At 38.8% G+C, this 16819-nt stretch overlaps 1 protein-coding gene and 1 long non-coding RNA gene across 3 annotated transcripts in view; both read right to left on the reverse strand.

Moving 5' to 3' along the window:
- Positions 1-1196: 1196 nt before the first annotated feature.
- LOC129358840 (uncharacterized) lies at positions 1197-12630 on the reverse strand. Its single transcript, XR_008605846.1, has 3 exons — positions 12533-12630; positions 10537-10788; positions 1197-1442 (listed from the first exon to the last, which is right to left on the reverse strand). It is a non-coding gene; the product is annotated as an uncharacterized LOC129358840 (long non-coding RNA).
- Positions 12631-13665: 1035 nt separating this feature from the next.
- The window catches only part of si:dkey-82f1.1 (DENN domain-containing protein 2A), a 34374-nt gene continuing 31220 nt past the window's right edge, over positions 13666-16819 (reverse strand). For both annotated transcript variants that reach the window (XM_055033446.1, XM_055033438.1), the window contains 5 exons: positions 16677-16718; positions 16449-16554; positions 15407-15694; positions 15004-15090; positions 13666-14540 (listed from right to left, as the gene is read on the reverse strand). In XM_055033446.1, the coding sequence (XP_054889421.1) occupies positions 14509-14540; positions 15004-15090; positions 15407-15694; positions 16449-16554; positions 16677-16718 (555 nt within the window). In that variant the 3' untranslated portion in view covers positions 13666-14508. The remainder of the gene's footprint in view (positions 14541-15003; positions 15091-15406; positions 15695-16448; positions 16555-16676; positions 16719-16819) is intronic.

Below are 16819 nucleotides of genomic sequence, written 5' to 3' on the forward strand. Positions count from 1 at the left end.
ACCATTTTGGGTAATCTGTACAAAAACGCAGCTGTGACAGAGGGATGGACGTGTTACAATTGATTTTAAGAACAGAGATTGGTGTCACTGACGACTAATAGCAGGTAGCCGCTAACTTTAGCATCTGCTCTGCAGCTTCCAGTCCCTGCTAAGCTAAGAAAATATTTCAAAATTTTTCATGAGTGTGCACTATACTTAATCATCACTAGTTCAAAATTGTGCAACTTTGGTTAATCAAATCTAAACAGGACAGTAACACTTTAAGAAATCTTTAAGGATTAAAAATGAGTATATTTAAATCATTCAAGATTGGACAGGATTATTCTACAGTGGTAACAGATTCAGTGAAAGACAAATTGTGAAACCTCTGATCTATTTGTGAAAACAAAACAAAACAAGATGGGATGTTTGGTTTTTCCAAAAATATTGCCACACTCCCCACTTTTAATTTTAATAAATTTGTCAATGAGAAAAATAATAAACATTTTGACTCATTTTCCTTCCCAAAAACAGCTAAAATCTTGTTCAAGTCTTGCGAAGGTTGCAAAGCTAAACCTCTTGGAAAGAGTGACATATCAAACCATCAAACTGAGGATTGTAGGAGCATGAGCTCAACAGCTGCACAGGAAACATGAGGGATGTGACTCATGAATATAAGGAGAGATCACGTATGTAAAAAACAGAAACAATCAGTAAGAGCAGTTTGACCACATTTCAGATTAAGAAGTGTTTGGTAAAGGATTTTTGTTTTCGCTCACACAAACTGTGATGATTGTCATCAAAGTTATTGAGAGGCACGAGTAGCAAACTGATGCGTCATTAAAGGAGGATGTATAAGACTGAGATGAACACATGATTACTCAGCTATTCTTGTGGAAAATGCACTTTGGTTATTTAAACGGCTGCACAAGCAGGTAAGTGTATTTTGTTTGACAGAGTCTTACATCTTAAACTATTGAAGGAGATTTAAATCAAGCACTTCCTGATTTGCTAGATATGTATAAATGTGCCTTAATGTGCATTTTTGTCATGTTCCTTTAAAAAGAGTGAAAGAAACGAGGGATGATGACAATAGAGATGGGCGTACCGTACATCTTGCCCTCATCAGAGAGGATTATCTTCCTGCGGCCACATGGTGGATAAATTGCCAGGGCTTCCTGGAAGCTCTGCTCGATGTCGGGGCTCCACACGCCCTCGGCGTCGTTCTCCAGGGGTTTGTCAAGTCCATCTCCCAGCTCCTCGCTCCCACCCCTCGGGGAGGGAGCCGGCACCCACTCCGCAGACGTGGTGGGGTGTCAGGAAGAGGACCACAGAGCGAGGAGTGGGTGTAGAGTTAGAGTTGGGATGGCTGCTGGCGGTGAAAGGAGGGAGAGCCTCTAACGAGAAGCACGGCTCCCTGTAGGACATCCAGAGGTGGGATGAAGATGGTGTCAATGACGAGCCTGGATGTGGTGAAGATAGAAAGACGAAATCATTTAACTTTAGGGTTAAAGTGGTGGCAAAGGCCGAGGCAATTTCCAGTAAACTTCACAGCGTTGAAATGGCATCACAGAAAAACTCAAGTAATTCAGTAAAATTTAAAATCTCAATGGCTTGAGGAAGCAATTGTTTATCAATAGCCCAGGGTTCAGACCCCCAATATTTATGAAGTAAAGCAAAGAGCAGGGGGCCAGTTTTTAAAAGAATAACACTTAACGAGCCACAGAAGACGGAGAAAACTGCAAAAATGGCCACTACTCATTCACCAGAGACTGTGACACTCAATGTACTGCATCACTTGATTTCCCTTTGGGAGCAATAAAGTATTTTAAACTGAATTGAATCTCAATGTTGTAAATAATAATAAAAATAATAATTACATTAAGTAGGACAAGAGGAACTGAAACAAATGGAGGGAGCTGAAAGAGTCCCAATGCTCTTTTGTTTCACCTTCTCCAATAACTTTTTCAGCTCCCTGTGTTTTTATTATTCATTTAGTAACTTTTTAGACTAGTTCAAGGTTCCCTGATATTCTCAGGAAAAAAATGCTCAGGAGGCAAACACAGGGGGACTTGCAACAGATTCCCATCCTGTTTTCCCTACTCGAGTTTGTTTAAGATGTGCACGCGGTTCCTAAACCTCAGGGTGAAGAGAAAGAGACAGGCGTCGGCTCCACCTCTTCCTATCGACAAACACACAGGAGACAAACGTGAACAATGGTCGGACACAGCGAAGAAAGAACAGTCAGACTCATGAGTCAATGCAAACAGAGTTTGTCTTTGTCATGGGTTATTTTCCTGCCGCAGTGAAACTATGACAACACCGCATCCGTTTAAGCCAACAAAGGCCAAAGTCGCAAACATTACGTCACCGCAGAGACTTGGTCAGCAAGTCAGTGTTACAGGCAGAGAGAAAGAATTCACCTAGTCTGCCCCCACTTTCCAACCCTCGTCCATCATGCTTCCCTCTAGACAACTGATCTTCCTCAGCCACTTCCTGCTGCAGAGAAACATCGGTTGTGGAGTCCACATTTCCGAGCTTGTGCGCAAAGACACATGAAGATCAAACACAAACAGATGGACAAAGGTTCATAGACAATCACCTAGACCACGACTTTGAGTCGTGTTCAGAGTTTTTTGTGGAACTGGTGAGAAAACAGATCTGTGTGATTGCATTGAAGGCTGTGAAAAACAGACAGTTTGACCTAAATGACATTTTGACCTCTCTGCCCGACTTTCTAGTCATGAACCCAAGCAGACCCTAAAAGAGGAGTGGCAAGAGCAAGTGAGGTGGGTTAGCAGTGTGGCTAAGCTTGTGCCATCCATGTTACCGTAGATTATAATTTCTGCTGCCCAGACATTGAGCTGTTAGCGTCAGACCGTCATACAGCAACAGTGTCTTCAGTCAGAGGCCTCTTCAGATTGTTGCAAGACTGACTGCTACTGGAGATCCTTCCTATCCACATCACCATCCACACAGACTCCTTGAAGATACTTAGATAAATGAGTTACAACATTTAATTTCTTTTGAATTGAATGATATTATCAGTCATCTTTAGTCACTCTTCTTTTTAGCAATTCTACCTGCTATGCAATTTTACTTTATGCCAACATTAAATCAGATCCAAAGCAAGTTACAATTCTTTACAAAAGTGGTCATGGTTTCTTTCACGTATGCAATCACAGGTTTTGAGGCACTTTGTCTGGATTTTTTGTGACAAAACAGCATGAGGAAGTGGTGAGAAAAAGGGACTAAATCCTGTTCAGTTTGGAATCAAAATAATCCCACAAACAACATGGAGGACGCAGTAAACATGTGGAAGAAGGTGCTCTGGTAGAATGCACCAAAAAATTTTTGATACTGAGAATTTGAGCAAAATTGTAACTGTAATGTGGAAAACAGATACAGAGATACTCTGAAATACTTCCAGCTCTGTGGTTCCATAAAGTAGTGAATCAGGAGGCCTGAAAGCAAATGCAAAACACTTTTTTTTTTCTACATTTACAAAACATGGAAAACAATGCATTATTTTCCTTATTTCTTCCTTTATTGTAATGCCCTAATACATAAAGTTGCAACGAACACATAAAAGCTTCTGTTAACAATGTGACGCAATGTGCAAAAGTTCAGTCAGTGGCTTAAAAACAATAATAATGATAAAAAAGGAGACACTGGAGAAATGTAGCCAAAGTTTTCCTCTGTCCTTCTCTATCCCAACTTTTCAGAACGTTGCACAGAAACCACTCAAGAGTTATGCAACGATTTGTATTGTGTTTTCCACAAAGCTCTAAATAAGATCATGAGCCACTCAGCCAGTGAGCTGTAATAAAAAAAATCACAACCACAAAGTTAAAAAAAAGGAAAAAAAGCAAGCATTACCTGATGAGACATTTCCATTGTTTACTAAACTGATTTTAAAGCACCTGCAACTGCAGGTCATTGTGAGATTTGTAGCTACCATAAACCATCAGAGTGCAGCTCTGTGCCTCTCTCAATGCATCCGGGAGGTTAATTCAACTAAGCCATGTTTTAAAACAGCCAGCCGCACTACCAACAACTCCCACTTCTTCCCTCACTCCTCCTGCCGGCTTGCTGGTCCTCCTCCACCCCCTCTCACTTGATCTGCTCAGTGGGATAATCCCCCAGCTGGAGCTGCGGTCAGGGGGCCAAGGAACCACCAGACCAGCCCCATTCACCCCTTACACAACGGCACACACACTGACCAAATGAGGCACACTAAGGCAAAAAACCCACTAAACAAAGACGTTAAGGCGCAAACTCAATCTTTAACATGTCGACACGATGCAGTCTGCCGGGGTCCTGATGTCTGACCAGCAAATATTAACACACAGACCTTCTTATGAGTCTACAGGAAGCTGGACCTCTGTTCACCTTTGACCTGGGCTGCATCCAGACAGGGGGGCAGGTCTGAAACCGTCACACAAAACTTTGAGTAGAAACTGGATTAATGCTGCAACGAACTGTTATTTTAGTAAAAATAATAAGTTTTTCTTTTTCAACTAATCACTTTAGACTTTTTATACAATATTATAAATACATTATAAGATGCATATAAACAAATAATTAAATTCCATCTTGAAATAAGAAAATAAGCATTTTGTTGCAGAAAATACAAAAACATTATATATGTTTAGTGAATTTGGGCTGGGTAAAGCTAAAACTGTCACTTGTAATATTTACATATTACAAGTTTACATATTTATCATAAATGTACAGTTGAACAGTTTTCAGTATGGTGTTGTTTCAGTAAATTTAATTGTTAATCAATGACTAAATTATTACAATAATCGATTCATCACAATTAATTCAACTTATCGCTTGAACGAGATACTTCACTAATTACTTTTACTGTAATATATACTTTAACTTGAGTAATATTGTTATGCATATTATTGCTATTCTTACTTGAGTGAAATTTATGGATACTTTATTCAATATGAGTAACTTCAATAATGAAGGAACAAACAGATTTCAACCAAAATCTATGAAACACAGACACACGCCTACAGTTTATGTTAAAGTGAGATTTCTTGCGATTGCACCAGATTTGTTGTTCTCACGTTATTTTCTATCTGCTGAGCTTGTTGGAGATGAGTAAGACACAGTAAACACAATTTACTGGCACTGGAAATATACATGTTACATACTGTAAACTTATGTAAGGCTTTAATATTGCAATTATTTTTGTTTCTTCTACCTAATTGTGCTACTTTGTACTCATTTTTAGTTTCTTTATTACACACAAATTCTTCCATATTTTATATTTTGTCTCCTTTATGACAATTTTAAAGTATTAAATCAGATTTTATGATCGATTACTCGGGACTTAAGTAGCCTTTTTGTTTTGCTTTGTTTTGTTTTTTTACCAAATGCTTTTTCACTCTTACTTGAGAAAGCCACTTTTTACTACTTGAGTGAAAATACTGTTGAAGCAGCGCTGCTCTTACTTGAGTGAACTTTTGGCCACTCTACCCACGTCTGAGCATGTGACGCTGAAAACTAAACACTAAAATCAGACCTAAATATTCGCTTTGTCTACTCGCAGTGACTCGGCTGCTCCCGCCTGCGCCACTTCCTGTTCAACACAACACCATGCGAGTGCGTGTGCGTGTCTACTCAAGTGGCCAAAATCTGCACTAATCACACCGGGAATGCAGGGGGTCAGGAAATATTTGGGATACAAAGCCACCGTGCGGGATCAGGCTGTGAGATGGAAATAAAGTCACTCTGAGAGCTCGTGGCAACCAGCAGGTTTATTTTGTTTGGTGCGCTGTTCTCTGGCACAGAGTCCTGCTGGCCTGCATCAGCAAGAACTTAGAGGCTTAAACACTCTCAGAGCCCAGGGTTTTATATTTTAGATGGTGACGACTTATAGCCCCACAGAAAGATCTGGAGTCAAACACCACAGCGTTTTTAAATGTATTTCTTTAGACTCAGGCTTCTTTTATAATTTCTCTACATGAGACTCTTTGGAGAGGTACTTCCTCTTCACATAACACATACCAGGGTTTCACCCGGTGTATTATAAGCCTGGCAGGCCACCAGGCTCTACTCTAAGCGTGGTTTCATTTATTATATGGTTTGACCGTGCAACGTAGCACGGCCAGGAAGTGAACATATACAGAGACGGAGGTCAAGTGTAAAAATCCACTGCTGGTCTCTACAAGCTAACAACTTAGTCCAATAGAATGACAAGTCATGGATAAAAGACCCCAAAATACTGGACACTTTAATTTGGTTGAAGTGCAAAAAAATATATATATATATTTTTATGTTTGCTTTTGTAAGACTTCGTATTTAGGTATTGTTAATAATGTTTTCCAGGATCTCATAAGTAACAAAACAAATTTATTGTCACGTTTAAGCATTTTTAAAATAAAAACAATGCTTAAAGGTTTGTCAACCTGAAAACCGACAAAAACCCTTCAGAGCAACTACAATAAAATAAATATGTTTGAATTTATGGCATGTGCTTCATAAATAAACAGTGGAAAAGTAGCGATCCAGATTTATTTGTCGACATTTTTTGATTCTGCCTTTTTTCATTCAACTCAATTGAAACATAATTTATTTATTAGAAAGGAAAAATGAAACGTTTAAGTAACTTATATCATCTCCAAAGAGCCATCATGGACAGTAATGCTGTGGGCCGGGAGTCTGTCTGGTAATCAATCTGAAGAGGCTTCTTGTTGATTGAGCTTTGAGTCTGAAATCTTTAGCTGATTAATCTACTTTCTAGCAGCTGTAGTCCTGGGACTCACAAACGTTCAGTATTTCAGATATAAAATCTAGATATCAACTAATATGTACGGATAAAAATCCACAAAATACTTTTGTTTGGTCATAAAAGTCAAGGAGTAGGAAGACAAGACACTCTAACACAAACAAAAACTTTTGTTATAAGCTTTAGTGTGTAGTAGTAATTATCTGGTGCAGCCAGTAACAAACGCACACCTCTGTTAGCTACTAATGTGTTCGGGAAAAGTTGTAAAGAAAAAGAAAATAAAGGAACAGAGGCCCTGTAAGCCGCGTCGACACGGCAGACAGACATGCAGCAGGCCTGCAGACGAATAAGGGAGGGAGGTGCAGAAAGGCTTTTCTCTCTGCAAGGCTCACATCTGAGCCATTATTCATTTCTCTTGTGCAAGAGGGGGAGGAATTATCACTATGTGGGATGAGCACGGCGAAACAGACGAAGAGAGAGAAAAAAAAAACTCGTCTGGAGTGGACCCGTTCAAGGCGATGGATGCGAACATGCTGGGCCGTTTTCTCCTCGCTCGCACACCATTACACTCCTTTCTCTTGTTTTTACCCACACAAACACGTCCACCCTCACGCAAAACGCTAAAACTACGAAACCTTTGAATTCCAGCACAACAGAAGCACTCGTCTGTCTGAGGCTGCAGCGATCTCGACGGTTATTAAGACAAAGGATAAGAGGCCATGGAGGGAAATAGACAACTCCTCTGGCTTTGGCTGGACATTTTCAGGGGAGGATGTGACAGGTGGGGATTTTTTTTTTCCTCCTCCCTCGACTCCCTCCATTCATTCGTCACACTGCTCCAATCCACCTGTTGCTCCTCGGGAAAACACACACTCCTGTCAGCTGCTGCGGTGCGCACCACATGACACACACACACTCACACACACACGCGGAGCAGCAGCACTTTTACACCGCAGCTCGTTAACTTGAACCGAGATCAACTAAAACACACTCTGTCTGCTGCACGGAAACACACAGATACACAGTCAGTCAGTGGGAAGCTGGAGCACTTGTTCTTTGTATTTAACAAGTATTCCAGTTTTAATTATTGTGTTATTACTTTAGGGGTCAAAAATATATTAATATTCATGAACGGTTTCCAGTTTCGATCAGAAAACGTATTTAGTCAGGCGATTCTTTCCAACATTTCCCTCTGTTCTCACCTATTTACGAACAATTATCCCACAAAATGATGAAACATGTCACCACGATAACATGATAGTAGATTAATGTAGTCAGTAAAACACATCTCATGTGTAAGTAAACTCCAGTCACAGCACAGTTTAGTTAGATCAATACCTTCCTATTCTTTGCTTCAACAGGGCAAAGATGCAAATAGTTGTTGTGATAAACTCAACTTTAGGCCGGGGTTTGTTATAACTTCTCAATTTAAATTTAAACCAAAAACGGATTAAAGCTGTTCAAATATTTCCAAATACAATGTTTATAACAACACCATCAGTAATTCAGATTATTTTCATTATTATTTCGTTGTGGTTTCTGACTCCCAGTGGTTTTGTTTCTGTTTTGTTGATATTGGGCCTTACCGTCGGCTCCTTCATTTGCTGCTTTGCTTTCCGTTTCACTCTTCATTTGTTCTGACAGATTTTATTCACAGCTTCTGCACACTGACGATTATTGCCCTTTTGTCAGTCTGATCACAAACATGATCTGCGTGTATTTTGTATGTTGAAAGAAAATAAATACCGACAAGGTGAAATTTACTCTCTTCCATATTCTGGTATTTAGGAATATTATGTAAAAAGCTACACATGGCTCACAAACTTGTATTTTAAATCAGTAGATTTCATCCAAACAAAAACATTTCGATAAATTGTGTCCTAAACTGTGGTGTAATATTTGTTTTTAAAGCAAAACAAGCACTAAGAATCAGTCCTGTTTGCACCAAGTCGTTTTTTTTTAACTTAATTGAATGTGTTTACCAACAATGTAATGTTTCTAATTTCTATCTTTGACTTATTTGGTTGAGCTTACATCAGGCACAGGGTCTACAGATTGAAACTACGCTTTGAGATCATTTTGGTAGAAATAAATTAAATTGTTTGCATGTGCTTATTATATGAACCTCAGAATGAAGCAGGTCAGAGTAAACATGTCGCGTTTAAAAGCAAACTGGTGCAGGCAATGCCGGGCCGAGGTTGAGTCGGGGCCAAAGCGGGATTTGATTTGTAACCCACTTGCAAAAAATTATAATAAAATAAAATAAATCCTCGCCCATCCATACCACTGTTTTTATTTTTCAGCTCCTGTTGGGAGTGTAAGTTTGGTTTTATTGATTTCAGTAACAGTTAACCTTTGTGCATATGAAATATTAGATGTAACACGAATATTTCATATGCACAAAGGTTAACTGTTACTGAAATTAATATAACCAAACTTATACTCCCAACACTCCCTATATTGATAATTTGACATTGTTTGCCTGATGAAGAGAATAAAGAAATGGATGGAAGACACTTGGGATGAAGTGTTTGTACAAGATAAAAGAAGAATGGATTATTTAAGGACAGAAGAGCCCGAAATTATAGCTTTAAAGCAATCTCTCATAGCCTACACTTTAAAGAAATGTGATTACGTGACTCCAGTAATTAATAACTAAACAAAAGATGTAACTGAGTGATTTTTCTCTGATAAGGGGGCTATAATAAGCAATAATTAATTTGATGGACAAGCCTATCCTGGCACCATAAAGAACTAAGACATGATATATATATATATATATGTGGAATATAACAAACATGTTAAGACGAAACTGTAAATAAGAATTTAACATTTTATTATACTATTAATTCATGAAAGTCCTTAACTACAGTGAAAAACAAACTAACACTTCATGATTAAAGTACATGGAAACATAAAGGATGTAAGAAAATGCATAGTTTATGAGCTGGTGATGGCTGGGTGTCCTTAGCCACCGTTTACCTCACGTCTGTTCATGGCCGACTGTGTTTATGAACCTGAATCACGTTTTACAGAAAGAAAATGTTCCATAAAACCTGACGCATAAATACTAATGATTTATCAGAATGAAATTTAAACACATTATATATATATAATGGAAAGGACTTCTGCTATATTATTCTCAATAACAGAAGTAAAATTAAAATACAAAGCAGTAAAATTAAAAGTAAAAAAAGAAAGCATAATTGCTTCATTATCATAATAACTGCAGTAAAACTTCATTAAACTCAACAAAAGTGTAATTTTTACACATTACAGAATTTGTCTTTTGCATTAATTTGAGATGTTATGCGACAACAAGCGACTGGAACAACTTTGAACAAATTGTGTCCCAACATGAAGTCAACCCGAATACTCAGACGACCACCGCTCTGTCAGACCCACTCCCGTCCACTAACACTTGCTGCTGCAACCGGAAATGATGGGAAGATATATATATCTATAATTTAGGGAGTTAATAAGTAGGCGGTTTAACTGGCTCTGGAGTCAAACTTTACCCGGCCAGGCGCTAATGTTTGACCGCGCGGCTGGGAGTCTGTTTCCCGGCCGCGGCTCACTCCACAGCTGTAATTAAAGGAAGGAGGGGGGGGAAATGCAGGGATTCTTCCTGAGAAATGTGAGACATTTGAGGTATGTTATGTCCGCCTGTGAATGGGAATTATTTTGTGTAGAAATAGTGAAGCAGAAAAGTTCACGCTCCGACACAAGAAGAAGAAGAACAAGAAGAAGAAAAAGAAGCACACAAAAAAAACCCTGGACACAAGAAACAGCAAAACACTGAAAAAGCTTACCTGCTGAAACTCTGACAAGTCCGACAGGCGCATTCAGGGAGGCAGGTGGAGCAATTATTATCTCTGTCTTAATTAAAAAAAGAAGCTGAATTAGCCGTTTCTCGTTTGCTTCTCTGTTGTTGTTGTTGTTGTTTTCTTCTTTTCCTCTCCTTTTGTTTGTTTTGTGCTGCCTCGTCTCCTTCCTGGAGCCCGCTCGTTTGAAGCGCGAGGAGGGCAGGAATTTCAGGAATTAGCCGTGGTATGACATGAAGCCTGGAAAAAGCCAGGGAAAAAGACCAAGGGAGGAAAGGAGGGGAGGAGAGAAGAGGAGGGGAGAAAGGTCTGACCGGTCAGCACGTAATGACGACGAGGAGGAGGAGAAGGAAGAGGAGGAGGAGGGTTTCTGAAGAAGAAGAAAAGTAACTAAAGCAAAATGAAAGGCAATCACATCATGAGTAATGACATTACATGTCCCCGGGTTACTGCGCGTGACGTCACGACAAGGGATGGAGATTATTGCAAAGATAATTTCTAATAAATTGATATTGTTAATGACGTGACGTCATGTTAACAACAAAAACAGAGCTTGACAGATGTTAGATTAATATCTTTTTCTTGTTGTATTCTGTAAAATACAAATTACTGTGTGTGTTTTCAAACTGATCAGTGTCATAACCTACTACAAGCAATTAACCCAAAGCCCATTAAAAGAGTCCAAATTCACTTTTAATGAGTTTTGGTTTTATTCTTAAGCTGCAAGACATTCACGCTCTTGAGCTGTAGGCACAACATGGTTGCACATGCTGGATTCACCATCTGTCTCTAAGTAGTGATTCTGATTAAATGTTTGATTACCTGATTACTGATTTCAGGAAGACAAGGTGAAATGATGTCTTCATCATTTGAACCGGCTCTCGGTTTTGGTGGCAAAATAAAAATAACTGCAGAACTACTTAAAGTTCACTGGGCAGCAAAGAGCGTCACAGCTGCAGCAGTGCTTAATTTGTAAAACGGAACGACGTTGGGACGCAAGTAGCATCGCAGACACTGGAATCCACACGCAGTGCGACACTCAAATGTGCAAATACTAAACCAATTAATATAGCTACATTATTTTTAAGTGTTTTTTGTGATATTTAGAAGACATGGAAATCCATTTCTGTCAGAGAAATCCATTTCAATGGGAGAAAACCCAGACCAGAGTGAGATGAGAATCGAGCCGAATTGCGTCGGAAAGCAGGTTGGCATGACATCCAGCTTTGGAGGATCTTTTGGCGTACTTCACTTTTGTGAGGCAGGTTCTGTTGAAGTGAGGACCTGATTGAAACAGGTGTGGCTAGAGACAGTGAACTCAGGTGTGACAAACCACAGGTGGGCCCTCAATAGGGCCATGGAGGGTTTCTTCTCCCTTACAGATGAACATCTTCACTTCGAAACTGTGCTTACCTCTGTTGTCTTTGACAAATATCTAAAATGGACTGAGCAACAAACACGCTGAAATAGGAAATTAGGAACAGGGCAAACGCTTAGCACAGGTGTAACACAGTAAGAACATAGAAATAAGTTTGTTTAGTTTTCTCAATTAAACTGGCAACTCTTTAAATACTTTATATTTGACAATTCTGATCAATGTTTGTGGTTGCAGCAGCAAACACAGAAGTAACATGTCATAGAAGAGCTGAAAACAACCCACTTTTTACTGACCTTGAAATAAAAGGACTGAATTTTAATGTCAGCATGCTTAGCTTAGAAACCTTTGGCTTCTTAGCTAGTTTTAGCTTTGACGTGGGTTTTTTTGTCCCACTTTGCGTGGAGTGTGTCACTGTAGGTCAGCATGCTAGTGCTAGCCTAGATGCTATCATTAGTATTTTAGCTAGCTTTTTTCATTTTACCTAATGAACTGCTGTGACCGTACAGGTTAGCTCTGTCAGCACTGTTTTGCACCAATTCCGAATACTCTGTGTGGGAGTTTTGCATTGTTTGAAAGCAGTTTTTGGAGAAGCATTTCTTCCCCTACCTTTCTGCAGGTCTTCTGCAGTTGACTTCAGCCATTTTCACCAAAAACTTCCAGCGTTCACACTGCATTTTCATAACAAACGCTAAGTTTTCTAGTCTTTGTTGTTATTTTTATTTAAATATTCTGAAGCTACAACTGAGAAGCAACAAGTGACACGTGATACCAGATGACCAGGAGAGCCCCCTAGCGGATACCACGGGTATTACAGAAGGTCGTTCTTCACCTTCTCTAGTGCATGAATTGGAATGAGGGAGAAAGTCAGATGTCCATAAAAAATGCAAAAGAATGTTGCAGATTTTAATTGCTGTCTCACTGATTATAGCAGGAGGTATTTTGTAAAAAATATTTTGAACAGCTATCTTGTGAATTAGTGTATTAAAGCCCAAAAGAATAATTTTGAGACGTGACTGAAGTCAATAGTCAACAGATTACAGCACAAAACATGTGATTTAAAATGTAAACCTACCAAAAAGGACAGTAATAACAATAGTAATAACAACAAATCATGTTATTCATATAATAAGTGAAGCCTGCTCCCATTATAAGAGTAGAGAAAGTTGACAATAGGGTGGACTTAGGCGTGTTGCACAATATATTAAAGACCTGGAGGCATTAATGTCTCAGATGTCAGTCTGAACTTTGTGCCTTGAGAAGCAACAAGTGCACTAAAAGTGTTGCAGAGCCTCCTACTGGATGTTGTAGTTATTGCAGAAGGCTTGTCCAGTAGAAGAAACGTATTCCTGAGCTTCTCCACAATTTATAATCCAACAGACCAATAAACGCATTTTCATTTCTGTTAGAAGGGACAGCATGTTTACTCTCATGCAACTTCAGTTGTCCTTGTTTTTGACCGTCCAGTTTTGTTTTATATTCGTCAAACCCTCATTTCAACTCAAACTCGTCTTCAATGCTGACAGAACAAAGAATATGCTGTGTTTTTTTTGTAAATCCCTGCTATTGAATCTCAGCTCAGATTAAAACTCAGGTTTCTTCTTCAGAAGTAAATCAAGTTTTTCTTGTAATACAAAAACAACTTGCTGAAGCCTCATGAAAGTCTTCATGTCTCAAGAAGATTAACCACTACAAATGAAATAAATGTGTTGCTGTTTTTAAGAGATGAATAGTCATTTGTCAAACTTAAAATCACTTTATTTATTAAGTTTCATTGCTTTATGACTAAAAGTTTAAGACATCCCTAGTTGTTTTATACAATAGTCAAACAGTTTGATCTACAATATATATATCACTGTTTAATTGTTGGCACATAAACTCCAGTAAAACGCCCCAAAAAATACATTTCACATTGTTTACCCTCTCAATCTTCGACCTTGGTGGATGTTATTATTCCAGAAAAGGTGAAATACCTTAAAACAGTAACATATTCCCACAGTGGTCTACAAAATGTCTGGACTACAACTCTTTAGAAGTTTACAACCAACTACAGGAGATTCATTTGCACTTATGCGAATACAAATGTTAAAATAAAAGATTAGATCTGTCTAGAAGTGACATAAATTATTTAGAAAGCCTCCTGTTGATGAAGAAGTTGTACTGTTATAGTCATAAAAAGCCTCTATTAAAAAAAAAATAGCAGGAATGTAAATTAAGGTCTTGTACAACATTGGACTTTAGTGGCATTTCTCTTCACAGGATTATGGCTGGTATTAGTCACTGAGAACACTGTTGCTAAAACATTTACAATGCAATGTGCTGTACAGTGATACACTGCAGAGACAGAATTGAACCTGTAAAACATTGATCGTTTACCATTGATTATAAGACTACATATCGGTCTCCACAACACCAATGGGATGAGCTGTCGAAGCTGAGAACTGAGCCCAGCTATCCTCCAGATTCCGTCATCTTCACAGATTATGAATCCAGTTCATTTCAGAGGGTCGCGACTGAAAGACGGGTGTCCAACGGAGGACGTCTTCTCCGTCGTACCTCCTCTGATGACTGCTTTGCTCAGGCCCTCATTTTTTGGACAGAAATTTCATTTTGTTCCCTGACAAAAAAATAAGCAACAAATGCGTGACAAGAAGTCCAACAAAGACAACATTTTGTCAGGAAAAAACAAAATCATGCTACGACGGAGCATTAGAGTCAAACTAAGAAGAAATAAATAAAAAAGACTGAAAAGAATAAAACCATAATTCTATGAGAATATAGTCATAGTATTACAAAGTCATAATATCTGGAGAATAAAGTCACAAAATTACTAGAATAAAGACATAACATAAGAATAAACTAATAAAAGATAAAGCCATAATATTACGTGAATAGTTGCAGTATTACGAGAATAAAGTAAAAATAGTGTAATATTTATACTACTTTGAATAAAGTTGTAAAGTTATTATTTTATTCTCATAATGACTTTATTCTCAAACTGTACATTTTAAAATGTTCTTAGCATGACCCTAATACTCTTTCATATGCTGACTTGCTAAGGTAATAAAAATAAATCTCACCTAGCCCCTTGAGAAACTTGTTTACGCCTCTTTGTTCGCTGCCAGGTAGTGAATCCAGATACTCTTGTGCTCTCACCTCAAACAGACCTGGACACAAAATATTGGCCTACTAATTCATCTCAGATGTTTTGAAGAAATTAGTGTGAGTTCAAATATAGTGCATTGCAAAAACATTCATATTTCCAAAGGTTTCCTCAACATGTAAACATTGGCTGATAGTTCAGGCTTGTTTTGCTTCTCGAAGCGTCTCTTCAGTGTTTTGCAGCATCTAAAAGCATTCTGCATCCCATTGGGCTTTCACATATAATAAAACTCGCTGATGTTTTGTTGGTTGTGTCATGAAACAAGAGAAGATACTTTTGCAAGGACGTGCTACCACCGCGACAAAGGAGCAAATCTGTACCCTTGAGGCCCTGTCTGCGCAGCTCCCTCTCCTGGATGAAGCCGCTGAACATCTGGGTCTCCATGAACACTTCCAGGAATCGTCTCAAGCTCTTGGAAGTGACCGCCTTCCGAAAGGCCTCCCGCTGAAATGACGAGGCGGAGGGACAGGACGGGATGGGCGACGTGGGCGAGGAAAGAGACTCGTCGTCCCGGTCCGATCCGCTCATGAAAAGGGAGTAGTGGCCCACCATCTCCACGAAGAAACGCACAAAGGCCTCTGAGACCACTGCACCGAGAGAGCTGGAGTCTGGAGGGGGTGACACGTTTGGAAAACAGAAAAGCAGAAAATATGAGATGATTTGAACCCTAATGGGTTTTATGCAATAATACACAATCTCAATTCGTGAACAGGAAGTCAAAATGTATGACCAGAATATATAGAACCAATAAATGAAGTATGAAGTCTGAGGTACTGGTGTTGCAGAAGAGTTTGACCCAAAAGCATCAATAAAGTTAATGTGACTTTTATGCTTTTATGTAGACCTGTCACAATAAATCAATTGATCGCATGATAAATGAAAAAAAAAGCAACAATAATATTCATTTGTTTGATTTTTGTCCTTTCTCAGTGAATGATAAAATTCTTCTATTTGGTGTTTTTTTTGATAGATAATTGTGTTTACATAAAGTTCATAATTCATTTTATTTGTTATTTCTGTTTTCTTCATTTGTTTTGGATATTTCAAATATTTTTCAGTTCCAGTATTTAAATGCTTATTAGTATTTAAAGTTTATTGATCTTTGAGAAGGTGTTCTTGCATTGTTATGCAATTACTGCTATTGTATTACTTGAAAATGGTCTCAAAACAACAATATTATTATTTATTGCAATAAGTTCTGGGACAAAATTTGCCATTGTGACAGAGCTGTATATAAACTTTTCCCAAGCATCTGCATTGGCAGAGAAAAATTATGCATGTACGTAAAAGGAAATAACCATTCCCTTTTCTCGTTGTGCTTGCTTTGCCTTTATATACAGTCATGTAAGTCTGTTCAGTCACCATTAGGTAAGTCTCCTTTCTCACAGGCCAACTCTCTTCTCTTTTCCAACACGTGCTCAAGAGCTGCCTGCAGCTTGTGAGGAAGAATAAAGTCCTCATCATCCAGCTGTAGGGAAACAAAACAGTTATAGTTGCATTAACTTGATCACTAGATATCGTTGCATTCTCAACACCTCCATGGAGCAAAGCAGATTTTTGCAGAGCTCTCTTTGCCTCTGCGGTTGGTACCTGACGTAGGAAGCGGCTGTTGCCGAGGTCGACCACCAGGACCTGAACAGAGGGAGGGTGACGTCATTTTCCTGAGCTATTGTTCAACAGAGGAAATTCTCAGAGTCAAGGGCACCACAACATCCAAAACAAAGTCGACTCTT

Source organism: Poeciliopsis prolifica, unplaced genomic scaffold (genome assembly GCF_027474105.1).
Source record: "Poeciliopsis prolifica strain line A6 unplaced genomic scaffold, Auburn_PproV2 SCAFFOLD001, whole genome shotgun sequence".
Classification (NCBI taxonomy): Eukaryota; Metazoa; Chordata; class Actinopteri; order Cyprinodontiformes; family Poeciliidae; genus Poeciliopsis; species Poeciliopsis prolifica.